Raw genomic sequence first — 26409 nt, forward strand, 5'->3', positions numbered from 1 at the left:
CTTGAGGGAAGTTGACAGAGTTGGAAGTCTATTTGGGAACACCGAGGTCCAAGAGGACAAGCACTTGCCCAGTCGCCCAGATCAGGAGCAGGTCAGAGGCGTGGCTGGGATCAGGATCGAGTGTTCTCGGGCGGTGCTCCCACACCGAGGGCGCCAGTGGCCCCACAACCCAGCTGGGCCATGGACGTGCTTTAGATGTGGGCGGCCGCTGGGGTTCTGTAAGCACGGGAGCCTTCGCCCCACGCTTCCCGGTCAGATCACGGAGCAGATAGGACCGAAACTGGGTGTGGGGCTCTGCACAGAGCCGCTGCGCTGTGTGCGTCGTCGAGCGGGATCCCGGTGCCGTGGGAGCTCCGTGTGAGGACGCCGAGTGCCGGCGGGACGCGCGTGCCGGGTGCGCTGCGTGCGGGCGGGACGCGGGCCCGTGCGGCCGCGGTGCAGACAGCGGCGCTGGGGGCAGCCGACGCCGGGTGCCGAGTGGCGGCGGGGTTGGCAGGGGGGAGGTGAGTCCCGGCGCGGGCCGGGGAGAGCGTGCGTGGCCCGCCCCCGCCCCGCCCGGAGGCCGCGCAGGTGTGGGCGGGCCGCCTGGACCCCGCGGGGGCCGGGGCCCGGAGCGCCGGCGGGAAACAGGAAGCGGGGGGGAGGCGCGCGGCCGGAGGGCCGAGAGGCAGGGCGTGCGGGCGGACGTGCGGGTGGCTGGCGGGGCCGGACGTTCGGCCCGGGCCGGGGCGGCGATGTGGGGGGGCCCGGGCAGCCCCCGCGGCCGCGGGGACGGAGGCGGAGCCCGGGGCGCCGCGGACACCGCCCCCCTGCGCCGGCGGAGCCGCCGCCCGAGCGCGGACCCGGGAGCCCGCGGCGGCTGCGGCGTGCGGGGTGAGTCCCGGGGGGCGCGGGGCGCGAGGGCCCGGCGAGGAGGGTGAGGCGCGGGGCGGGGGCTCCGGCGACGACAGGCGGCGGGTCCCGCGGGCGCCGTCCGGAGGAGGGGATCGGCCGGCCCACCCCCGCCCCTGGGCGACCCGCCTGACCCCGCGCGCGCCTCTGGCCCGCAGAGCCCGAGGACGCGGCCATGCCAGGCGGGGCCGAGGCTGGGGAGGCCGAGGAGGAGGCTGGGGCCGGCTCCGGGTCCGAGGCGGAGGAGGACGCTCTGTGGGAGCGAATCGAGGGCGTCCGGCACCGGCTGACTCGCGCCCTGAACCCGGCCAAGCTGACGCCCTATCTGCGCCAGTGCCGGGTCATCGACGAGCAGGACGAGGAGGAGGTGCTGAGCACCTACCGTTTCCCGTGCCGTGTCAACCGCACCGGTGAGCCTCGGGGGGCGCGCGGGGTCGGGCCTTCCCGGGGCTGAGCGCCGCGCACGGAGCCTTGGCGCTCGAGGCCCGGGGTTCTGGTGCCCACCATCCCGCCTCTCGCTGAACCACCGTTGTGATCCAGCGGGTGTGTGGTGCCCACTCGGACATCTGGGGTTTATCTCTCTTGGACTTTCCTCCCACTTCCTGGGCCCACTTTAGAGCCGGGAGGTGGATGTGGTTGCGGGTGCCGGCTAGATCTGGGACCTCCTGCCATCCTTCCTGAGCTCTTTGATCTCCTGGGTCCTCTCTGCCCTCTTCCTCTGTGTGGCACACATTTCCTTGGAGAGCCGCTTTTCCTTAAGTGCTCAGAGCCATCAGACTTGGTGAGGGTGCCCTCTCCCACAGGGTGTGTCTTTGAACTAGAGCGAGCTGGCAGAGGGATGAGGGTTTAGTGGTGGAATTTCAGGCATTGACCGCTGGGAGAAATAATAGTATTTTCCTTTGTGTTTGGGGTAGAGGGGGCTCTATGTGTGCCACTGAAAAGGCAGGGAGTATTTGCTGGCCCCAGATCTGTGTGTGTGTGGGGGGGGAGCAGGCTGGGGGTTGGGGAGCCCTAGAGCTCCTAGGGCAAGTGCCCTAGCAGGAGGGTCCTGGCTTTCCTGGCTGTGGCAGATAGGCACTGCCCACTGATGTGTTGAGACAAGCCCCTGTGTGTGTCACTGGCTCAAAAGTCTGGGCAAATAAAAAGTCTGAGGAATGTGGGCTCTGGAGTATGGCGTGGGAAAGGGGGAGGAAGTAGCTAGGTCCTGGGGAAAGCCCTGAACTTGACCCTGGGGCACTCCCCCTGCCCCTCCCCAGGGCGCCTAATGGACATCTTGCGCTGCCGTGGCAAGAGGGGTTATGAGGCCTTCTTGGAATCGCTGGAGTTCTACTACCCTGAACACTTCACGCTGCTCACAGGCCAGGAACCTGCCCAGCGCTGCTCCATGATCCTTGGTGAGTCCCCAGTAGGTGCTGGCCTCGGGCAACCATGCAGAGATTCCTTACCCCAGCCCTGTCGTGGAGGCGCTTCCATAATCCCTGTTGAACAGATGGCGAAACAGAGGCATGGAGAGACTGAAAGCAGTTTGCCCAATTTAGTCTGAGTTCAGAGCCTGCGCACTTAACATGGCCCTTTCCCCCTAAAACTGTTTTCGGACGCGCGTGTGTCAGGCCTACAAGGGTTTACAGTTTCCTGTGTAAGTAATTCAGACACTCTGGGTGACTTTAAAAGATCTTTACTTCTTCCTTCAGCTCTGTTCTGCTGGTGACAGTTTGGTGAGTTTCTTTTTTCTTTGCATTTGCACACACACAAACATACACACTCACAGGTGTAACTACTTGAGTTACTCCGTTTTTCACTTTTCCTGAAAACTGATTTTAGTAATTCTAGCACATCTGGTGCATTTATTTGAAATGACTGGAGATGTTCCTTAGTGAAGGGCCGTAAGTCATTCAACGAACCCTCTGTTCATGGAAATCCAGGTTGTTTCTCATTTTGTAACATTTACCGGTGATGCTGGGAACATCTTTGTATGTGTATGTTTGTGCAAATGGGTGTCTTGGGAGGAGAGGTTCTGGGAAGTAAGATTTCTCAAAGACTATACGTATTTGAAGTGTTAAATCAGCGTTCATCCCATCAACAGGGTATGAGTGCCCATTTTGCTGTACCCTCGTGAATCCTGGGGATCATTTAAAAATGTTTTTTATAGTTTCCTATGTCAAAAATACCTTATTTTAAATTTGTACTCTTATTGAGAGATGTAGTTTACGGCTTAGGAGTGAGTAAACTTTGGGCAAATGACTTGACCTTCCTGGGCTTCAGTTTTTTTGTCTTTCAAGTGGTTGTAATAACAGTACCCTATGCTCTTGTCATGAGGTTAAGTAAATTATTATATTTACATAGTACAAAGAAGGAAGCCAAATGTTCATAGCTACTGTTACTAAAATTATAATTGTCATTATTATTGTTGGTGAGTTGTAGTGTCCTTTTCTTTGTTTATTAACCAACTTTGTTTTGAAACTTGCTCATTAGTTTTTGTCCATATGTTTAGTTGGTTTCTTTTCTTTTTGATTTGTAGGAGCTCTTTGTATATGTGGCTCCAAATCCTTTGTTATATTTGTCATATTTTCTCCTGCTATGCTTTTTACATTTGAACTTTTTTTGTTTGAACTTTCATTGTTTAGAAGTTTACAAAATTTTTATATGGATTTGTCTGTTTTTTTTTTTTTCTCTTATAGCTCTTATTGATTTGTAGGAGCTGTTTACATATTGTGGCTTTGAGTCATTTGTTATGTTTGTTACACTTTCTCCTGTTCTGCTTATCTTTTAACTTTTTGTTACATCTTTTCTTACATGGTTCAGAAGTTAAACTTTTTTTTTTTTAAAGATTTTATTTATTTATTTGACAGAGAGAAATCACAAGTAGACAGAGAGGCAGGCAGAGAGAGAGAGAGGGAAGCAGGCTCCCTGCCGAGCAGAGAGCCCGATGCGGGACTCGATCCGAGGACCCTGAGATCATGACCTGAGCCAAAGGCAGCTGCTTAACCCACTGAGCCACCCAGGCGCCCCTAAAATTTTTTTTATATGGGTTTGTTCATCTTTTTTCTTATAGGTTCTAGATTTTGTACTTTGATTAGGAAGGCCTTCTCCACTCCAGAATGATAAAACTGCATTCCAAAATTTCCACCTAGTGTTTTTATGGTCTGGGTTTTTCTGTGTGGGCCCCTGTCCCCCTGGATTTTACCTGCTTGACCTGACGTTTCTCTCCCCTGTCCCTGGCAGATGAGGAGGGGCCGGAAGGCCTGACCCAGTTCCTGATGACAGAGGTGCGCCGGCTGCGGGAGGCTCGTAAGAGCCAGCTGCAGCGGGAGCAGCAATTGCAGGCTCGGGGCCGGGTGCTGGAGGAGGAGCGGGCAGGACTGGAGCAGCGGCTGCGGGAGCAGCAGCAGACGCAGGAGCGCTGCCAGAGGCTGCGGGAGGACTGGGAGGCGGGCAGCCTGGAGCTGCTGCGGCTCAAGGACGAGAACTACATGATTGCCATGCGCCTGGCACAGCTCAGCGAGGAGAAGAACTCTGCTGTGCTGCGCAGCCGGGACTTGCAGCTGGCGGTAGGCCCCGGGGAGGGGAGTGGGGTAGAGTGGGGAAGCTGGGGAAAGACCACCTTTGCAAAAACTGACCTTTCCTGTGGTAGCCGGCCTGTGTCCCGTGAGCCACTGTCTGCCAGCCCTCAGACCATGGCACAGGTCCCTTCTGTGTCCTGTGCCTCAGTTTCCTCATCTGTAACATGGGAATGTTGGTAGCACTGATTTTATTGAGTTATGATGGTGGTTCTCAGTGGAGGGTGACTTTGCTCACCCCCAGCAACATTTGGCAGCGTCTGGAGACGTGTTCCGTCATCACAGCGAGAGCGTGCCCTTGGCCTCTTGTGGGTGGAGCTCCGGGGTGCTGCCGAGCAGCATGTAGTGGACGGGACAACCCCCACAGCCACACATTACCTAGCTCAAGATGTCACTAAGCGCCGAGGGGAAGCAGCAGCCTTGGTTAGTGCGGATTCCAGGAATTTAAGACCCAGAGTTTGAGACACACAATGGCCTGGCACCATTGGCTAAGCTCACACCAGTGTTGTCGACCGCTGTGGTTCAGTGCGGCTGTGTGCCACTCCCCCAGGTTATACACGCCGTGTCGTGCTGTCCTGCTGAGGCACCAAGCACCAGATTTCATTCTGAAACATAGGCACCAGGGCTGGGATTGTGGGGGCGCTGGCTCGAGGTCCCAGAGCTGGGAAGTGACACACCCTGGCTTGGCACCCGAGCTGGCCTCTGCCCGGTGACGCTCTTCTGCCTGCTGCCGTCCAGGGGCCATCTCACCTGCTCCCTCCTGGCGGCAAATGCACCTGTGCCTTGTCTAGGCTGAGAAGCTGAGCCTTGCCTCTGTGGCGCTTTTACTGGGACTTAGCACGGGGCTAAAGCTGGTGTGTTACTGCTGCAGAGACTCGTCCCAAGGGTGTAGTAAGCAAATGCTAGTCCAGGATTTAGTAGTGCCAGTGGCTCTCTCCAGCGATACGGTATGGGGTCTACCAGCGGGGGGATAGGGGGATGCTGATGGTGTGATTTGAAGCCCCCTGTTGCTGGGGTGCTGCGTGTGTGGCGGGTTCCCCAGGACGATGGGTGGCATGCATGATGCTGTAAGTGCCAGAGCCTGTGGCCGCGCGTGCTGGTGGGTTGATGTTTGGGGAGGAGTGAATCCTGATCGGGGCATTGAGGCCACTCGTTGAAGAGTTGCCGGGTGTGCGTGTAGGTGGTCGATGCGAGGGTGTGAGGGGACAGACTGCTCAGTGTTTGGCCTGCGATGGGGCTGCCTGAGGCCTGCAGAATGGCTGCAGATGGAGCCAAGGGTGGCCCCGACAAGGCTTCCCTCCCTGTGCCTTAGTTGCCGTTTCGTCCTTGCGGGAGGTTGCGGAAGAGGCTGCTAGACCCGCGGTGCCATGCCTCCCGTCTCATGCACGGTTCTCTGTGTCTGCCCAGCACCAGCTCTCCCGGACTTCTACAGCAGCTCCACCGGGCCAGGCTGGGGCTGGGGGCACCCTGGGAACGCCCCTGATTCTGGTTGAGGAAACAGGCCCAGAGAGGTTGGTTGGAGCACTTTCCCCTGGTTCTAAGAGTGAAGGATTTCTGACTTTGCTGTCAGCTGCCACTGGGGGTGGCGGAGGGTCCCCCATTCTTCACCGTGTCTGCTTTTCCTGGAATGGGTGCGGGGGTTTGCTGTGAGGATTTCCTGGAAGAAAGGGGTCTGCTACTCAGAGCGGATCGGGGGGCGGCCACCGGCCCGGGGAGGGGCATGGCTTATTTCGTCTTTGGCTTGGGTGTAGTTGTGAGTTGGGGCCCTGGAAGTGGCAGCTGTGTGTGTGTATGTATGTATGTGTGTGTGTGTGTGTGTGTGAGTGTGTTTACAGCTGTCTGGGGTCTCCAGGGGTGGGGTAAGGGGATGAAGAAGAGGTGTTGGGGGTGTCTCTGTGTGTCTCCGGATTAGCAGCGCATTTGTTTGTAGGTCCCCCTCCTTGGGCGGGGTCATCTGCCCCTGGGCGGTTAGTGACTGCTTTCCTCTACTTTAGGGGCTAGAGGGCAAGGAATGAACTTCGATCAGTAGATAGGATTTTCTTTGAAGGCAGCCTGCGTCAATTTGCCTTAACTTTCTGGAGCTTTCCTGCCACGAAGTTGAGAGAGGTGTCTCAGGTGGAAATGAACAGAACAGCCAACAGCGCCTGTCTTGGCCGCTTGGGTCCCCTCCCGCCACGGGCAGGTGTGTGGTGGCTGTGATTTAATACTGTGTTTTATAAGGTGCAAATTTAATGAGCTCTTATTTCTGAGCAACATAAACTCCAGGCCCAAACGCTGTAATTTTGTGCTCAGTGAGTGTGTACGTCCACGTTTCCTGGTGTTTGGGCGGGGGCGGGGGGAGACTCCCAAGTGGCCTGTCCTCTGAGCTCATCGGGGGCGCCTGCTGGACGCGGGGCAGGCCCGGAGGGCCGTGGTGTGTGGTTGTGATTCGCTGGAGAGGGTGTGACTACACTTGCCCTTGTAACTAGCCGCTGTCTTTCTCTGGCAGTTCACAAAGCATGTTTTGTGAGGGGAAAGGAATGTGAGAGTCATGAATTTCTTTCTGAGTCCTTTGTGGAGGAGGAGTGGAGCTGCCTGACCCAGCATCCAGACCCACGTGCGTGTGTGTGTGCGCGTGTGTGTATGTGCGCGTGTGTGCGTGTATGCGGCCATGCCCGGCTCTGAGGGGTGCGGGGCTACCCGCCATTTCCTGGAGAGCGCAGGGCTCTCCTAGGACACCAGACGTCCGCGCGCCTGTGCCAAGTGCCGGAGGTCCTTGCGTCCTTATCCCGACAGTGACTTCATTTTGTGGCCTGGCACCTGCTGCTGCCCTTGTCACTGCCCAGACACCTCAGATCCCACCTGGGAAGTAGCTCTGGCTGAGTGCTCTCCTCACCCAGCAGGCAGGCCAGGCCCGCATGTCGCCATTGGCCAGGCCACTGTGCGGCTGCCCACCCATCCTCTTGGGCCGGCTTCCGACTGTGCACACTCAGCTGGTGATAGGTTGGGGTTCTGGGGTTTTAGCAAAGACTGTGAAGATAGCCACTGTCCCATCCCTGGCAGTCCAAAAGCCAGCCTGTGACTGTTTGAAGGCGTCTACCTGTCGACCGTGTTGTTGCATTTTTGCAGTGACTTCAGGAGCGAGGGTGTGGAGCAGGAGCATGGAAGGGGGCGCCCATCTAATGGGTGAGGAGACTGAGGCACAGAGGGGGCTATGACTTGCCCAAGGTCATGGTGAAGTAGAGGCAGAGCTAGGCCCAGACCCTGGCTCTCCCTGTGCCTGGTGTAGCCTGGCTCCTCTGTCGCATGGGGCCCTGGGGCTGGATCACCTGTGCTCCAGCTGTGGGACAGGAGAGCCTGTTTGGGGGGGGGGGTCGCTATACCTGCCCCCGAGTCCTTGAAGCGTGGTCATTGCCCAGCCTGTCCCTTCTCCATAGACCCGTCCAGGGAGGGCTCCTCCTGCTCAGGGAACCCGGATGGCAGTGGGAGCGGAGAGGGCGCTCTCTCTCCCCGTGGCCTTGCTGGTGGCCCTTCCCTGGGCCGTGTCCCTCCTGGGGCTGATCCGAGTGTTGGGCCGCAGGTAGATCAGCTGAAGCTGCAGGTGAGCCGGCTGGAGGAGGAGTGCGCCCTGCTGCGGAGGGCCAGGGGGCCGCCCCCCGGGGCTGAGGACAAGGAGAAGGACAAGGAGCCGGACGGCGTGGAACTGGTGTCCGAGCTGCGGGCCGAGAACCAGCGGCTGGCCGCGTCCCTGCGGGAGCTTCAGGAAGGCCTGCAGCAGGTGCGAGGGGCGGGAGGGTCGGACCACGGGGCCCGGAGGGTGAGGATTCCAGAGTGGGGGCCCTGAGTGGAGGGTCCTTAGTGCTCGGCTCTCCCTGGGTGTTTGCTCTGGGGTCTGGGAGTGGCCCCGGGAAGTGTCCAAACATCCCAAAACGGTGCACCTGATTTCGTGTGTGAGCATTTTTCTGGGGATTGGCCTGCAGCTTTCCTCAGATTGGTAGAGTCTGTGATCCTGGAAAGGATCAGACTCCAGAGGTCTGGGTGACTCTGGGACTTGCTTGGGAGCCAGGCCTCTCTTGTCTTTCAAGGTTGGGGTGCCCAGGGGCGGCTGGGTGGCTCAGTGGGTTAAAGCCTCTGCCTTCGGCTCGGGTCATGATCCCAGGGTCCTGGGATCGAGCCCCTCATTGGGCTCTCTGCTCCGTGGAGAGCCTGCTTCCTCCTCTCTCTCTGCCTGCCTCTCTGCCTACTTGTGATCTCTCTTTGTCAAATAAATAAATACAATGTTTAAAAAAAAAAGGTTGGGGTGCCTGGTTGGGGTGTGGATCTGGGGGCTGTATCTCAGGCCCATGTCTACCTGCCTGGGCCAGGCTCAGCCCCTGTGAAGACCCCTTGTCAGTGGGCTGGGGACAGACTTTGAAAATAGGGCCCATCTGCTGCCTTGGGCTGTGGGTGGGGGCTGGAGCAAGAGCGAACGGGCCTGGTTCTTGTTCAGGAATAAAATCCGGGCCAACTTGTGTAAGCACGCCCTCATACACTTACTTCATTTCCATCCCAGATGTTCCCTGGAGGGTGTGCAGGGCTTTGGGCCGCACCCATTCTGCAGACGGGGGAAGTGGAGGTCCAGAGAGGTCAAGGCTCTTGGCCAAGGTGGCAGAGCGAGTGGGGTGGGGCTGAGGGCGGAGGGCTGTGTGTCCCCCTCTCTCCTGTCCCAGTCATGGTGGGCCCTGCACGAGAGGCTGAGGCGGCCTCTGAACTGTGACCCTCAGGAAGCGAGCAGGCTGGGGGCCCCGGGCTCAGAGCGTATCCTCCTGGACATCCTGGAGCATGACTGGCGGGAGGCTCAGGACAGCAGGCAGGAGCTGTGCCAGAAGCTGGATGCTGTCCAGGGGGAGCTGCAGTGGGCCGAGGAGCTGCGGGACAAGGTAATGTTGCCCTCGTGCCCTCCCCCACCACCCTGCCTTGTCTCGGCCTTGTCCCCTCGGTCCTCCTTGCTCACAGCCTGGCTCCTGGGCAGGGGAGGGGGCTGGGCCTCAGCGCTGGGCTGCAGCCCACCTTCTCTGAGTGTCCGCTGTGTGCCAGGCACCTGGGCTAAGAAACGTGCATTCGTTTGTTCTCGAATGTTGAGAACAGCCGCCAACAAAACAAAGGTTTCTGGCCCTGTAGAGGGCAAATCCCAGCAGGGGAGACCCACAGTCCTCTGTGTGCATGATCCCGAGTCCGTTACTGTACGCTGCAGAGGGTCAGCGCCGCCGCAGAGGGTCAGCGCCGCCGCAGAGGGTCAGCGCCGGGCAAGAAGCCGCGCGGCAGGGCAGATCCCTGTTTAGATGGGATGCGGCCAGGGTTGCGGGGGGGAGACTTCGTTGTTGGGATTCTCCCTGTTTGACAGGGTACGCCACTGGGGCCCGGGGAGGGGAAATCAGTCTGCGGGCCAGGCCACCCAGCGGGGGAGGTGGGCTCTTGTGCTTGAGGCTCTGATCTCTCTCCCTGGACCCGCTGGGCACCTGCCGGTGAGCTCAGGAGGTGAGCTCGGGCTGGTCTCCGCCCTGAGGTCTGACGGGGCCCGCCCCACCCCGCCCCACCCCGCAGTACCTGCAGGAGATGGAGGACCTGCGGCTGAAGCACCGCACGCTGCAGAAGGACTGCGACCTGTACAAGCACCGCATGGCCACGGTCCTGGCCCAGCTGGAGGAGCTCGAGAAGGAGCGGGACCAGGTGGGGCCGGCCGCTGGTTCTCGTGGGGGGGGGGCGGGGGGGGGGGGGAGGAAGGCAGAGAAGTGGGGCTGGGGTTGAAGCTGGAGACTTTCCCGGGGCAGGGCAAGGAGGCTCGCAGAAGCACAGACTCTCGCCCATAAGCCCTCAAGAGCCATCAGCCCTGGCCCCTGAACACAGCTGCCTCACCCGAGCTCCCTGTTCAGGAGAGCTGGTCCCGCACTCGTCGTTTTCGACCCCTTGTTCCGTTTGTGTCAAAGACGAGGCCCACATGGGGAGGCGTTGGAAATGTTTGCCAGGGAAGAAATTCCCGAGAAAATCCTGGGCCCTGGATCCCATGGCCTTCATCTCCCGAGGCCACAGGGAGGCTCTCTCCTCCTGGCCCCGCTCCTTCCTTGTGGAGGGCTCCCCACGTAGGGCAGGGCGCAGGGCAGGTTTTGTCCTTACCCCAAGTTTTGAATCCCACTGGAGGAGTTGAAGTCTGCATTAGAAGGAGCCTGGGGCCCCCTGGTGGGCGTGGTGAAAGTACAGGTGCCCCCCTACCCCACCCTGTGGTCTGGAGCCGGCCCAGGACCTTGCACCCCTCTGGTGCCCCCACTCCCTCTGAGGCATTGGGGGGCAGGGTACGGCCATGGTTCAGCTCCCAGGGATCCCAGTCTTCACGGTGGGGACAAGTGCTTTGGGTGCGGGGTGCTGGGTTTGAATCCCAACTCATCCACTAGCCCAGATGCTGTGAGTAAAGCCCGGGGCACGTGGTGGGTTTCCTCGAAGACGCTGAAGTTGCCCTTGGGAGACAGTAAGAGCCCAGACTCGGCCCCTCCACCGCCTAGTTTGAACCCCAGTTCTGTCCCTTCTGGGTGGGCTGGTCTGGAAAGTGAGAATAAAGACAACGTCCACCTTGGAAAGTTCGTGGTAAGGTTAAGCAAGCTGATCTTTAGCCCCGGGCTTACTGTATATTAGCTGCTGGTCTTGTCCCCCATCTCCCGCCACCCTCCCCGTGGGCGAGTGCGGCCCCTTCACTCTCCCCGCCCGCTCTCCCTAGGCCATCCAGAGCCGTGACCGGATCCAGCTGCAGTACTCCCAGAGCCTCATCGAGAAGGACCAGTACCGCAAGCAGGTGCGGGGCCTGGAGGCTGAGCGGGACGAGCTGCTGACCTCGCTCACCAGCCTGGAGGGCGCCAAGGCCCTGCTGGAGGCACAACTGCAGCGGGTCCAGGGTGGCCCCTGCCTCAAGGTGAGCAGGGTCAGGCTACGGGGGTGCTGGTGGGAAAGCTGGGGTCCTGGCTGGAGTTCTTGGCCGGGTTGGGAACATGCGGGACCTGATGGGAGACCTCAGCCCTGGGGGTGGGCCTCCACAGGACCCCAGTGGGAACCCTTGGCTGAGCTCGGGAGGAAATATGTGAGTTTCTGGCTGGGGCCCTCCGCCTGGGGCCCTAGCCGTCTGGGTCAAGAACTTGCTGGTCTGGGAGGGAGCTCTTGGGCAGGACAGAGAATATGCAGGTCTGGTGGAGCTTTCTGCGGGGTTGGGTGTGGGTTGGTACATCAGGGAGTGGGAAAGGGGTATGTGTGTCTCCAAGTCTCTGGGGTTGTTCCCGGGGCACTAGGAATAGTGGAGTTTGTTTTTGTGTACACTTGGAGAAGTACAGCTTCATGAGGGCCTGAAAGCCCTTCAGAGACCAGCTAGGCCAAGTCCCTCATTGTATGGGGCTCAGAGGGTATGAGGGCTTGCCCAAGGTCACACAGCCAGCCAGTACCCTTTCAACCAGATACTAGTCCTCAGACCTTTGTCGCAGCTCTGCCATTTCCTGTCTTGGGTTTGCTTAAAGATGTTCCCTTGGCCTTGTGTTTAATGCATGGAGCCTGGAGGAATAGAACAAAGGAAGCATAGATCTGTCCCTTCTTACTTAAAATTCTCAGTGGCTTTTTTGCTTCGGGAAAAACAGAGCCCCTTATCAGACCCTAGAGACCTGAAATGTGGGCCCCTTCCTCCTCTACCCTTGTTCTCTGGGTCACATCGCTTCATTTCTGGATGGTGTCACAGTCCTGCCCCAGGGCCTTTGTGCGTACCATTCCCTCTGCCTAGACAATCCTCCTCAACTTTATTAGCTTAACATCTACTTACCCTTGAGTCCTCAGTTCAAACCACACTTTCTCTGGAGGCATTTCATTACCCCCAGGTAGGGTGGGCCCTTTGAATGCCTTCCTCACCCTGGGCACCTTCTTTCCCTGCTCTCTTGGCAGTTTGGGGTTATTTCCTTAGTCAGCCTGCTTGTTTACAGTCTGTCTGTGAGCTCCCACGAGGGCAGGGATCCAGCTGTCTCATTCTCTGCTGTGTCCCTGTTCCCAGCATTCAGTAAATGACTGGCTGACCCTTGCCCCGCCCTGCTCACCTCCTCTCCCCGCTTCCTCTCTCAGGCCTGTGCCTCCTCCCATTCCCTGTGCTCCAACCTCAGCAGCACCTGGAGCCTCAGCGATCTCCCCCCGCTGCTGGGAGGCCCGGAAGCAGCCGGGGAGGTGGCTGTCATGGGGGGATCCGAGCCCCACACCTCGGTAAGACAACTGCCCTCCCTGCGCGTGGACGCTGAGAGTGTTCACTTCATGTAATTACTAACATGGGGAGTGCTGTCCAGTTTGCCAGCAGTCCTGTTTCACACGTGTGGACGTGGAGGCCCCTGAAGGCCAAGTGTCTTTTTTTTTTTTTTTTTAAAGATTTTATTTATTTATTTGACAGACAGAGATCACAAGTAGGCAGAGAGGCAGGCAGAGAGAGAGAGGAGGAAGCAGGCTCCCTGTTGAGCAGAGAGCCCGATGTGGGGCTCGATCCCAGGACCCTGGGATCATGACCTGAGCCGAAGGCAGAGGCTTTAACCCACTGAGCCACCCAGGCGCCCCAAGGCCAAGTGTCTTATTCAAGCTTGTCCAGAGCCAGCTCGGTGCTGGGCCCGGGTGCTGGGACCCCCGACATACTCTGGCAGAGCCCCCCCCCCCCCCGGGCCCCACTTGTCACCTATGGAATGGGCACAAAGTAGGCATCGTGGAGGTGACCTACACCCTGTTGTGGCCCTTGGCAGGAGGAGGCCACTGACAGCGAGAAGGAGATCAACCGGCTCTCCATCCTGCCCTTCCCCCCAAGCGCTGGCTCCATCCTCCGCCGGCAGCGTGAGGAGGACCCTGCACCCCCAAAGAGGTAAACAGGATGGGGAGAAATCAGTCGAGGCTCAGGGAGGTGCTGCTGCTTTTTCTCAGAACAGCCGTCTCCCAGAATCCCTAGCGCCAGCGCCGGTGTCAGGGCTGGGCCCGAGCCTCCCCTGACTGCTCTTCAATGGCTGGGGTGCTGGGGACGTAGGTCTCAGGGGTCACAGCCGTGACCCAGGCCTGGGGCTGAGACGAGGCCAAAAGGCCCCTGCTGAGCACCGTGGCAAGAAAGCCCCTGGAGGGCGAGCCTCAGTGATACTAAACCCTGGGGGAAGCCTAGGTCGCTTAGGACTAGGGGATGAGGAGAATGTTCCAGGGGGCCAGGAGCCTCAGGCAGGAGAACCAAGCCCCACGTTCAGTTGGGAACGCAAACGGGGTCCCGAAAATTCAGGCTGTGTCTGCTGGTGGCAAGACCGAGGGCAGGGGTGGTATATAGCTTTTTCCGGGTAAGTTGCTCTTGATTTGTTCCCTCATGGATGCTGGGCATGGGGGGGCTGTGATCGACATGGGCTTGACTGATAGGCATCTGGGCGACACGAATGACAAAGGCAGAGAGTAGGGGTGAGTCGAGGGGGTGAGAGGTCAGGGGAGGCTTCCAGGAGGGGGTGGCGTTCCAGGCCAGGCCAGGGAACATTCTAGGGGAAGGACATGGGGCAGGCGGAGGTCATGACGTTAGCTTCTTGCCCTGTGAATTTAGGGGGGCCGGTTGGCACAACTGCCCTGTGCTTGGGACCCCTGCCTTGGCTGTAGCTGCAGGGGGTGCAGGACCCCTCCGGGGCCAGGGCGCATGGAGGAGGGAGTGGGGCAGAGTGCCCCCGTGCCTCAGCTCCCTCCTTTCCCCCCCAACCAGGTCCTTCAGCAGCATGTCAGACATCACAGGTAATGACCCTCGGGGACTCCGTGGAGAGGGCTCATCTTGGGGGAAGGCGGTGGCTTTCCAGCCCACCTGAGGCCTGCACTGCCAGCTCTGCCCTTGGCCCCCCTTCCCAAGGCCCCACTGTGCCCAGGCCAGGCAGGGAGGCTACTTGGGAGGACCCTGTGGAGTTGGGCCACACGCTGCTCCCCCAGAGCCTGGGCCTACTCCTCTCTCCCACGCCTGGCTGTGCTGTACATGGGTTCCTTGGTTCCAGCCCACCATCCGTCCTCTCCCAGGGAACCGAAGGGTCACCCTGGCCAGCCTGGGCCCAGCCCTGAGCCCCACGGGTCCAGTGTGCTTCTGGGGCCTCAAACCTGCCAAGGTCCTGGGCAGTCCCCGAGCTCAAGGGGCTCACCCCCTTCTCATGATCCCTGGCTTGCCCTTGTTTCTTGGCTTGGCACCCCAGAACCTCACTCTCCGCCCCCCCCCCCCCCCCCAACCAGGGAGTGTGACGCTTAAGCCCTGGTCTCCTGGCCTCTCCTCTTCCTCGTCCTCCGACAGCGTGTGGCCTTTGGGGAAGCCAGACGGCCCCCTGGCCAGAGGCTGTGGCCTCGATCTCATCAACAGGTATTATGGCTGCCTGGGTGGTGGAGCTGGGCTGGGGGTGGGGTGTGGGGGTATGGATGGGGTGGTGGGGGTTCAGTGTGGGGTGGGGTGGTGGTGGTGGGAGGGTCAGGCTCCTGCAGCAGGGCGGCAGTGGGGGGTGGGAGGGAGTAGCAGCTCAGCCTCAGTCTCCCGTAGCTGTAGAATATTTGGGCTTTTCACAGAGACCTGGGATGCACATCTTGTCCCTGCCTCTCATCCTTTGGGTGACCTGGACTGGTCACTTCTCTCTCGGGGCCTCCGTTGCCTCTGCTGGAGGTGGTCCGTGATCTCTTCTGCATGTGGGTGTTTGGGGGTCTAGGACCCGTGTCGGGAGAGCACCCTGCTTTGCTCAGAAAATGGTTAACTGCTTTGCTCAGAAAATGGTTAACTGTTACTTATCCCCCTGGTTCTGAGCTCCCAGCAGAGTGTCGCGCTGTGGGTGGGCCACCCTGGGAGCCCTGCCGCTGGGCTGGCCGCAACTTGCGGCGGGAGTCACAAAACAGATGGGTTCAGCATGCATGGCGGGCCAAGTGCTTTGTCGGTGTTGGGTGAAGGGTGACCTCCTGAGTTAGGCTCGCTGGTAGGTCTCAGGAGGGTGAGTGATGGAGGAGGCCGCGCTGAGAGTGTGGCCTTCAAACTCAGGTAGGGAGGGCGGCTGGAGAAGAACAGAGGCCAGAGGCTGTCCAGGGAGGGAGGGCCCTGCGCTTGGCTGTGATGGGAGCCCAAGGGGGAGGGGCAGGGACAGGCTCGGTGAGTCAGGCTGGTGGTGTGAGTCAGGCGGGAAAGTGTGGACTTCGGCTTGCACGCTCCGGGAAACCGTGGCGAAGGTTCGGCTGTTACTGCCAGCTGCCTCGCAGCATCCTCTCCGTTCAGGGAGGTGGGTGTTGTTATGATTATCCCTGTTTTCTAGAAGAGCAAACTGCGACTCAGAGAGGTTAAGGCGCTTGCCTGAGGTCCTACAGCTGGGAAGTGCTGGGGCCAAGGTCCACAGTGACCGGACCAGATTTGGGTCTGGGGCAGCACCGAACGTCAGAGCTGGACTGTGGGAATGCTGGCCGCGCAAGAAATGGGGCCAGAGCAGGATCAGGAGCCTGAAGCAGCTGGGCCAGGCCCTCGTCCAGGCCCCCGCCCCCACTCTGGTCCTCCGGCAGCAGGCCCAGGACTACATTGTTTCTCCCTTCGCAGGACATGCTTCTGGGGGAAGGGGCGGAGGTGCCTCCCTTCCTGCCTGCCTCCCTTCCTGCAGCTCGGCCTGCAGCAGGGGTCCTGGCTGCTGTCCAGGGGGCACCGGGGGCAGGAGGTTCTGGCCCCGCCCCTGCCAGGGGCCCGGGATCCCAGGGGCCACCTCTGCAGTTCTGGTGGGGGACCAGAGCACAGATCAGAGTGGGGCTGGGGTGGGGGACTGAGAGAGAAGGATGTGGATAGATGGGTGGGGAGGGAGGGGGGAGCCCAGACCAGTGGGCGGGGTGCTGCCCACGTGTGTGTGCGTCCCGGGCTGGTGGTACCGCGCAGAGCATGGTGGGAAGAACGGACACTGAGGTTCTGTCACCAGCTCCAGAGGGATATTGGGCAAGTCTCTATATTTCCCACGGCTTCAGTTTCCGGCTCTGTAAAGTGGGGTTGGCGTAGGGCCCCAGGGTCCCCATGAGAGTGTTTGGAACAGTGCTGCTCGGTCCCCACAGGAACCCTGCAGGGCCGGGACATTTAGTCCCATTATACAGATGAGAACATTGAGGCCCAGGGAGAGTCAGGAATTTGTCCCAAGGCCACTAGGTGGTGGAATTGGGGATTCTGTCATACCTCGCTTCTGGCTAAGCTGCTTTCAGCTCGTGGTTGTGCTCCGTGCTCACTGTGTGCTGGGCCTCTGCAACCTCCAGGTCTCCTAGGAGGAGACCCCTTCTGGGCTCCTAGGGCCTCAGGCCAGGGCAGTGGGTGCAGCGTGAAGGCTGGGTGGACACCTGGGCAGGCGGGGAGATAGCAAGAAAGATCCAGAGAGTGTAAGTGGGGCGCTGAGTGGGGCGAGCACTGGGCGAGGGTCGCTGGGTGTCAGGGTAGGGCTCGTTGGCAGGCCCACTGCTCACGTGGACCCCGAAGCTCTGGCACTGTCTGCCCCTGCCCAGAGATGTTATTGGTCTAGTTCACCACCCGCAGGCCTGGCCACCCTTGTCAAGTCAAGTTATAACTGCCCCGTGCCTCAGTTTCCCTCTTCTTTACATGAGGGCTCACAGACGGTTCCCATGGAGCTATCATGAGGATTTTTAAAAAAAGATTTTATTTACTTTTTTGACAGACAAAGATCACAAGTAGACAGAGAGGCAGGCACAGAGAGGGGGGGGGGGAGAGGGGCAGGCTCCCTGCTGAGCAGAGAGCCCGATTCGGGGCTCGATCTCAGGACACTGGGATCATGACCTGAGCCGAAGGCAGAGGCTTTAACCTACTGAACCACCCAGGCGCCCTTATTGGGAGGATTAAATGAGGTCATTTATGTGACAGGCTTGAGTCTGAGGGTCATAGGTCCCTGGCCTGGAGCAGAGCAGTCATGTGCACTGCCTGGAGGAATTCCCACCGTGCATAGGGCAGGGGAGCACTCTTCCAGGCTGCTCCGCCCATCACTGCTTAGAGTGGGCAGAGCGAAGCACTGGCCCAGTTTCTCTCTATGACCCGACTCCTGACCAGACACTGGGGAAAGGGCCTGGGATATGGGGACCCCCATCCTTCCTACCACTCACAGGCAGGGTTGGGGTCAGTCCGACTGTGTTGCTAGAGACCCAGGAATCCAGAGGCTGGAGGAGGCAGCCCCATCCCCCGTCCCCATGTACTTGTCTGCTGAGGCCTGGTGCCGAAAGGGACCCAGTTTGGACCTGGCTGCAGGGACCTCCCCGGTGGATTCTCCCCTTTTCCCTAGTGAAGTCACTTAGTCCCTCGGGGAGTTGGGCAAGGGTGTTCTGAAGGAGGTGGTGCCAGAGCCGGGTTGGTGGAAAGAGCCTGAAAACCTAGGGTTTCTGGGAGGGATTGTGGGGGTGGGGTGGGGTGCCAGGGTGGGGGTGGGGCAAGCAGGTGGGATGAGAAGGGCTGAGTGCAGGCTGCTGGGTGGGCTCTCCACTGGGGAAGCCGTGATGCTTGGTTGTCTGTGGGCCTGGAACAGGTGGGGAAAGTGGGGGCCACACCTGAGGACAGTAGGTGTCCAAGTCTTCCTGGGCTCTCAGTGTTACCCGGCTACATTCTGAGTGCTCCGAGTTTGAGTCACTGAGTCCCACCGTGAGGTGGGTGGATGCCGCTGGGGCTGCTGAGGACCAGAGGCTAAGTGCCCAGGCCGCCTGGCCCCAGAATCCCTGCTGCTGCCCCTTCCCTCAGACTCCCCTGACGGCACTCCACAGTGACAGACACCCAGTACACATTCCCAAACAATGGTTGGATTTACTCCACGCACGTTTTCTGTGCCACTCCAATCAGAAATGACCTTGGCCATGACCTTGTGAGTTTCACAACCCTCAGGGGGGCTGGGCCTGCAGCTGGGTGTTCCCTGGAGCCCTCTGGTTTACCACCCCTGTGGTGGGAGGCGGCGCCAGCACTATCCCCGCTCTGTGGCTGTGGGGACAGAATCAAGCAGCCAGCTCACTCGTCCAAATCTGGGGCCCAGTGAATGCTGGGCGTCGGCGGGACCGTGTGTCTCCAGCTGTGGGGCAGCCTAGCCAGGCCCAGCCTGGACCTCCCATCTGGCTGGGCCACATTGACAGCAGCCAGGACAGTCCTGGGGCTGAGGGGCCCATGAAGGCAGCGTGGATGCCTCTGGCCCCCATGTCCAGCCGTAGCCCCTCGGGGTTGGCTCTTTGTTTTGACTTGAGGGGGTGGAAGCCAAGAAAGACTGAATGTCAAAGTTCCTCATCAGAGTTCTCCACGCTTCGTAGGTGCTGATGGGGTTAAAGTCCTTGCAGCCTTGCTCACCGCATGCTGGCAGCAGGGGGCAGTGTGGCTCCGTGCACTGCAGTTGCAGGGGCGGGTGGGGAGGCCGGGCACACTCTGGCCTCTCCTCTTCCCCCATGCTCTGGCCTGGGGTGGGGTGGGGGGTGCAGCTCACAGAAGGGAATTCCAGGCAGTTGTCTCTGAGCTGGCCACTGGGCCCAACCAGTTCTATCCAGGGACAGGAAGAGCGCCGCTAGGATGGGAATCTGGGTGAATCTTTGTCTTAACTGTCAGCGGTTTCCACTGCCCACAAGGGGAAGGCCAGACGCTTTCATTCTGTGCCCTCCGCAGGCCGGCTCCAGCCAGCCTTTTCTGGGAGCTGTTTCCCATGATGTCAAATTAGTTAATTAGGACAAGGAGCTTAGCGTGGCGTCTGGCACACGGGGAGAACTCAGTAAGCGTTCGGTGCCGCTATCGATACTGTTGTTACTGAATCCTTCCCCACATTCTGTGTTCTGTCCTCTACACCTCTGCCCCTGCCAGCCCTTCGGCCTGGAACACCACCTCCTCTCTGTCTATTCCTGAAGCGCCTCTCTTCTCCACCACCGTGTAGCCCTGAGGTCTCTTCCTCCGGGAAGTTCTCCTCTGTGCTCCCACAGCCGGCTGTAGCCATCTTTGGTCTGTGTTGTGTTCTCACGGTGACCTTCCTCCCTCAACTGTGGGCGTAACAAACTTGTCGTCTGCCATGTGCCAGACACTGGGTTTGGTGTTAGGGAGCTGGAGCCGAGCCAGCTAGCAGCCTGGTTCCGAGGGGATTTTCCCCGACAGGTGCCGAGCTTGTGGTTCGGTCCTGCAGGAAGAGCTCTGCCTCACCATGTGCAGGGGTTTGGGAGGGAGAGGTTGCTTCGGAGCTGAGCTTTTGCAGGCAGAGCAGAGGCAGAGAAGAGGGGGAAGGGCGTTCTAGCCACACAGCAGTGGCAGCGGCCCCCGGGTGGGAGTCATGTCACATTTTGGGGATAGCAGTGATGGTTTTCCCAAGAACGTTGAACTGAGCGTTTATACTGACTGAACTCAAATTCCCCTCTCCTTTTTCTCTTCCCAGGTCTCTGGCCATCCGGGTGTCTTGCAGGAGTCCCCCGGGGGGGCCTGAGTCCCATGACAAGGGCCCAGATGGCCTGTCGTTCCTTGGGGACAGCTGGTCTGGGGCGGTCGTGCGGAGGGTGCTCTCTGGACCAGGGTCCGCCAGGGTGGAGTCCAGAGAGGTGAGATCCCGCCCCTCTGAGTTGGGGGTGGAGCCAACACATTAGCTGGGCCTGGAGCTCTCTGATTGGTGAATGTGGGTCACCAAATGTTGGGGGGGAGGTGTTGACCAAAGCAGTGGGAGGCTCAGAGATGGCACTGCTGGTTGTCTTACCTCAACCAGCAGAAAATTAAATCTGATCCGGCAGGGGCTGGGAGGTGGGGCAGACTGACAACACCTGGACGGATGTCCACCCTTGAATACGGGAGAGACGGGATATGCCAGCCTGGGTGGGGCGTCCCGTTGATGGGAGACGGATCTGATTGGATAGGCATCCTGACAGATGGGGGCATCAGAATTATGGAACATGTCATCCCCACCCCAGTCTTCCTCCAGCCCCAGAGTTGTGTTGCCCTGGGAAGCTCACTTCCTTCCCTGCCTGGGTTTTCTCTCAGCCAAGGACCGAGGCTGCTGGCCTGGAGGGCACAAGCCTGGAAGGTGAGGTCCCGCAGAGAACCTTGCCCTGGAACCAGGTGTCCACGCTCCCCTTCCTGATGGACTTCAAGGGTAAGTCTGGCCTGGGCAGGGAGGAACTGGGGACTCCGGGTCCTAGAAGGAGGGAGCCCAAGGGAGGGCTTGTCCAGCCCATTGTGTAGGTGGGACAACCAAGGCACAAGAGAGAGAGAGAGAGAAAGACTTTGCTGCTTGACTCTTGGCAATGCTTTTCCCTCCCGAACTGCTGTCCCGCTTGCTGGTTGTCCATCTCATCCTCAGTAAGAGCTTACCGTGAAAGGAGCACTCGACAGGAGTCCAGAGACCTGGGTTCAAGTCATGGCTCTGTTCCTAGTGGGCTTGGTGGCCTTGGGCAGACCCCTGCCCTCTCTGGCCTCAGACTCTGGCTCTAGAAAGAGGAAGAATAGGGTTGTGGAAGCGCAGGCCTCGGAAGGGGTGTCTGTGTCCCGAGGCTGCTCTCTGACTTTATCCTCCTCTTGCTCTCCTTGCTGCCCGCGTTCAGCCTGTCAGTCCTTCCACGAGGCCCTGGATGCCTGGACAAAGGGGCTGAGCACCGAGCCCTTCTATATTCGAGCCAACCTCTCCCTGCCCGAGCGAGCGGACCCTCATGCCCTATGTGTGAAAGCCCAGGAGATCCTGCGTCTGGTGGACCCGGCGTACAAGCGGCGGCCAGAGTGGTTCTGCACCCGGGTTGACCCCCTGACGCTGCGGGACCTCGACCGGGGCACTGTGCCCAATTACCAGAGGTGACACGGAACTAAGAGTCTGGGGACAGGTTCCGCAGGGAGCCAGGAGCTGGCTGGGAGACTTTTTTCCCCTCTCCCTGCAAACCCCTGGCATTCCTCCGGGACAGGATGAGGGGGCTGGAGGGGAAGGGCTCCCTTTCTCCCTACAAATGCATTACACGTGCCTCCTATTTTCCCCCACAGAGCCCAGCAGCTCCTAGAAGTTCAGGAGAAGGGCCTGTTCTCCAGCCGCCACCGAGGGTCCCGAAGTAACGTAAGTGGTGCTGGGTGGCCTGGCAAGGGCCTGGGGTGAGGGGCTGCCAGGGATGGGGTCCCAAAGGGTGAGGCCGGGCTCCGTTCTCTGGCAGCCCTGCGGGGAGGAGGAGAGGGAGGCCCCCACCTCTCTCCTCCCCCTGGATGTGGCTGGGGTCTGCTGGGTTCCAGGCAAATGGAGGAATGGCTCACTGACCAGGGGCGCTGGGCGGATGAAGAGGGGTGGTGGGTGCCCGGTGCTCAGGGGCCGGCCTGGCCACTGGGAGCACTTGACAGAGCAGCAGTCACACCCCTTTTCCTGGTCCCTGGATAAGGGCCAGGCTGGGTGAGCCTCCTGGCATCCGTAGGGGCAAAGTGAGGCTCAGAGAAGTAAAAATAACTCGAGGCTGTGGGGCTCGCAGAGATGAGAACTCAGGCTCTGGAGCCAGGCTGTCCAGGCTCGAGTCCCAGCTCTGCCACTTGCCAGCCGCACCGCCTTGGACCAGCACCTGACCCACCCTTGAGGCTCTGTTTCCTCATCTGCAAAGTGGGGGGTATGTTGCCTGCCTCGTGGGCTTCAGTGAGCTCTTGACATCTGGGCCTCAGTGTTTGTCACATGGAAGTCACCAGACCCCTGGTGGCTCTTGGTGTGATTGGTGCTGTCATCGTTATTATTAGTACTTTTTAAGATTTTATTTATTTATTTGACAGAGAGAGAGATCACAAATAGGCAGAGGCGGGGGCGGGGAGCAGGCTTCCCACTGAGCAGGGGGCCTGTTGCAGGGCTTGATCCCAGGACTCGGGGATCATGACCTGAGCCAAAGGCAGAGGCTTTAACCCACTGAGCCACCCAGGCACCCCTGGTGCTGTCATTATTGACCTTCTTTTTCTCCTTACACAAGGTCACATTGCTCATTCATTGAAAGAGTCCCAAAGTTTGTCTCTTATGTGACATTAGTTTCCTTGGGTCGCTGGGCCTCGGTTTCCCCATCTGTAAAGTGGGGGGTGGACCTCAGGTGCCTCTGACAAGCTTGCTTCCCTGAGCCCACAGGGATGGTGGCCCTCACCTGCTGGGGTGGGGTGGGGCGCTCTGCACTGGGCGGGGAGACGGCCTGGTGGGGAGGGGGCTCTCCTGCTGACCCAAGCGCTTCCGCAGAGCATGGACAGCAGGGGCAGCCCGGCCCCCGGGGTCCCGTCCCTCCTCTCCTCCCTGAGGGTGGGACAGAGCTGGCTCTCAGGGGCTCCTCTTCCTCTGTCCCCTCCCCAGCTGAAGAAGCGAGCCCTGGACCAGCTCCGGCTGGTGAAGCCCAAACACGGGGGAAGCTCGTCAGGGGATTCTCCAGAGCCGCTTCTGCCGGAGCCCTGCTCAGGTGAGCACACGTGGCCATGGCACACCCCGTGCGGCTTGTAAGAGTGTCTGTCTGGGAGGCCTGGGCCCCCGGTGGTCCTTTTGGCCTGAGAGAGCCTGCTGTGGAGCTTCCCATGGGGAGCTGGGTGTCCAGGGGCCTGAGAGGCTTCTGGTGGCAGGGTAGGGGGGAGGTGGGCCACCAGGGTGGAGGGAGCTGGTTGAAGGGGGCATCTGTGTGCACGTGGGATTGTGGGTCTGTGCGACTTTGGGGCACACGTGAGCACGGCATTGTTCTTGTCAGGCGAAGTGGGCGGAACTGCGCCTCTCATGGCTGTGTGCTGGCGGGCGCCACCAAGACCCCAGAGTGGGTTTCTGGAGGCAGTAGGGGAGGCCTCGGGTCAGATCAGGGAGAAGGGCTTGGGGGAGCCCAAATGGGCAAGAGGATGGTGGTTTGGGAAGACTCTCTGGAAGGGAGATGGTCTGAGGTGGGATTTTCAGGGATGAAGAGGAGTTTGTTTCAGGCACAAGGCACAGCCATGCAAAGGCACTGAGGTATGGCTGTGTGTGGTGTGTGTGCAGGCCATTGAGTACAGCAAGCATATACCAAACGCCAGCTCTGTTGCGAATTGTGCTTGGACCAGGGGACACCGTGGCACCTCCCCTGGGGGCATACTGCCTCGTGGGGGCGGGCGGGGGCAGCTGCAAAGTCATGTGGAGGCCTTGTGATTGGAGGCAGCTGGACCAGGTGTTGTTGCCCCCTGTCTGGGCGCTGGCAGGGCTGGGTCACCTGGTGGAGGATGTGGCCTTCTTCCTGAGGGTCGTGGGAAATCACTGGCACATTGAAGTGTGTGTGTGCACGTGCGCACACACGTATGAGGAGCAGCAACAGGGCTCAGGAAGGGAAAGAAGAGGTGATGGGGTTTTGGGTATGGGCGCGGCTGGCCACCCTGAGAAGGAGGACCCTGTGGGCAGCCTCGTCTCTTCCGTACACCACCCCACTGCAGAGCCTGAGCGAAGCCTCAGACCCTACAGCCTGGTGCGGCCACTGCTGGTATCTGCCCTGCGGCCTGTCGTGCTGCTGCCCGAGTGCCTGGCGTCCCGGCTCATCCGTGACCTGCTTGACCTGCCCAACTCCCGGCTGGACTTCCAAGTGTGCCCAGCGGGTGAGCCTGTGCCCGGGGAAGGGGTGGGGAGGGCAGAGCAGGGCTGGGCGGCAATTCAGGGCAGCCCAGCCCACTGGCCCCTCCTCCCTGCCTCTTGCTGCTCTGCAGAAAGCCTCTCTGGGGAGGAACAGTGCTCATCCGCAGCGCCTGGAGCCCCCAAGGCCCAGCCTGCCACCCCTGGGCTGGGCAGCAGGCTCCGTGCCATCCAGGAGTCTGTCGGGAAGGTAGGTGCTGGGGTGGGGGGCTACCTCTCTGGGCTGGGGGGGCTAGAGTCTGAGCACAGGCCTGTGCTGCTCCCTGCCCTTCCACGGGCCTGTTGCCTCACCTGTGAACAGGATGGCTGGGCTGGTCACATGTGGGTCAGCCTTGACGTGTTTGGCTGGTCCATCTCCCCTGTCTGTCCCATCTCAGATTCACTGCTACCTGGAGGGCTGGCCAGGGACTGCCAGGCACGGGGGTGGTGGTGGGGTTCACTCCATCCCACTGATGGCAAGGGTGAGGTCTGGAGTAGGGGTGAGACTGACTTCTCCAGGCCTCTCGCCTTCCCTTGCGGGTCTTTCCTTATTGCCAAGGCCATAAGAGGGGGCCTTGTGGAGGGGGATGGGGGCCCCCATGGGGGGCTGTGCCCCAGGGGCCCCGTGGAGGCAGGGAGGTTCGAGTCTCTGGGCTGGAGTAAAATATAGCCTTGGTCTCCGGAGAAGAAGCACTGCCTGCTGGAGCTGGGCGCACGGGGCGTGCGGGAGCTGGTCCAGAATGAGATCTACCCCATTGTCATCCACGTGGAGGTGACAGAGAAGAATGTCCGGGAAGTCAGGTAAGGAAGGCTGGGGTGGGTAGGACCAGCCTTTTCCTTCTCTTTGGATGTCTGTGTCTCTCTGTGTCTCCCTGCCTCTGTCCGTCCTCTCTCCGGCTCCCCACCCCCTGCTGTGTCTCTGCGTCTGCGGCCGTCCTTGTCCCCGGCTCTGACCACGGCCCACCCGCTCTCTCGGCAGGGGTCTGCTGGGCCGGCCTGGCTGCCGGGACTCGGAGCTGCTGCGGCAGTGCCATCGCTCGGAGCAGGTGCTGTGGGGGCTGCCCTGCTCCTGGGTGCAGGTGCCGGCGCACGCGTGGGGACACTCCGAGGAGCTGGCCAAGGTGGTGCGCGGCCGCATCCTGCAGGAGCAGGCCCGGCTCGTGTGGGTGGAGCGCGGCAGCGGTGGTGGCTGGGGCGGCAGCAGCGAGGCCTGAGGGGCCCCTTCCGATGCCTGCGGCTTCCTCACATGCCTGCGAAGCCCCCGACGGGGCCCCAGGAGTCTGCAGTGGAGCTGAGTTCTCCCCATCCTGAGCCTAACTAGACCCTTGGACTTGCAGACGTGGGGCCCCCGGCTCTGGGCTCTCCCCCATCCCGGGAGCCGTTGGGGTAGAGCTCCCACCACCCCTGTACTTGCTGCTCTGGGCCTTCCGTGTGCCCCCCCGTCTCTGTGATGCCACTCGCGGGTCTCACGCGCGCGTCTGTGTCCTTGTCCTTCTTGCTCCCCAGAAGCATCTGAGCTCTCACTCCTGTGCACTGGTTTACAAACCCAGGTTCTCATGGCAGGCACCTGAGGTCTTCTGGGTTCTCGTTCCCTTCTGTCTGAGGAACCCCAAGCCCGTTCCACGAGCCCCTGCCCCCCCCGACCCCACTCACACTCCTCCTTATGTATACCTCCACACATGGGCACCGTGGCCTCCGTGGCCCGCCGTGCCCCTCACGTTTTCTCGTCTCCTGTGTATCGGTGGTTCTCTCCTGTGTAAATGTCAGACCCCGGCCCGTGACCTTGGGCATTAACAGTCGTGTGTTCCCGGGAGCACGCCGAGGACCATGTTCTCACAGCGCCATCTCTGCAGGGACAGCAGGGAGAAGGTGGCTGCTCCGTCACCAGAATGTATGGCCTGTTGATTTTTAACGGGCCCTTTTCACTCAGAATCTGCATGTTATGGAACATTAAACGGTTTGTTATAGAAGCTGGTGGCGTTTTGCTTGCCTGCCTCCCCTGCTGCAGGGCCCCCTCTCCACTCCCCGGACTTGTCCCACCCCCAGATCAGGCTGATACCACCTCTCAGGCTCCCCCATCCCCCTGATTACTCATGGGAAGGGTCAGATTTCGTTCCTGGCTCATCCCAGAGCCGCCCGCCATCTGCTGGCATCACCTTACCTGCCCCTGAATGACCGAAAAAGGGCCCCACAGATGGGCCACCTCCACGCTCAGCTCAGCCTGTGTCCGATCATCAAAAGAGCATCCCCTGGAGAGGGGACACTGAGGCTAGCAGGGTATGGTCTTGGCTTAAAGCACCCGGTTACCAAGTCCAGGGGACCCAGAGTAAACCGTCTGTGCACATTCAGGTCCTAAGACTGTTCTGCCAGCGAGAGGACAGTGCAGACAAGATCACTGCAGGGGTGCTGCTTCAGCTCAGGGT

General features: G+C 60.2%; 1 protein-coding gene across 3 annotated transcripts; it reads left to right on the plus strand.

Annotated features, from left to right (window-relative positions):
* CARD10 (caspase recruitment domain family member 10) lies at positions 1-25956 on the plus strand. Of its 3 annotated transcripts, none has more exons than XM_059402066.1 (21): positions 1-91; positions 1050-1301; positions 2148-2285; positions 4114-4439; positions 8008-8205; positions 9191-9346; positions 10011-10136; positions 11176-11367; positions 12549-12683; positions 13205-13320; positions 14179-14207; positions 14688-14811; positions 19835-19994; positions 20428-20539; positions 20988-21231; positions 21415-21484; positions 22730-22832; positions 23815-23973; positions 24082-24197; positions 24672-24787; positions 24966-25956. In XM_059402066.1, the coding sequence occupies exons 2-21, from the start codon at positions 1067-1069 to the stop codon at positions 25198-25200; spliced, it is 3090 nt and encodes a 1029-aa protein (XP_059258049.1). In that variant the 5' UTR covers positions 1-91; positions 1050-1066; the 3' UTR covers positions 25201-25956. The 3 variants fall into 3 exon arrangements, with proteins under 3 accessions (XP_059258049.1, XP_059258050.1, XP_059258048.1); XM_059402067.1 differs by lacking the exon at positions 1-91 and adding an exon at positions 153-394; XM_059402065.1 differs by lacking the exon at positions 1-91 and adding an exon at positions 825-873 and having other exon boundaries at positions 24675-24787.
* Positions 25957-26409: the final 453 nt, after the last annotated feature.

Source organism: Mustela nigripes, chromosome 6 (assembly GCF_022355385.1).
Source record: "Mustela nigripes isolate SB6536 chromosome 6, MUSNIG.SB6536, whole genome shotgun sequence".
Classification (NCBI taxonomy): domain Eukaryota; kingdom Metazoa; phylum Chordata; class Mammalia; order Carnivora; family Mustelidae; genus Mustela; species Mustela nigripes.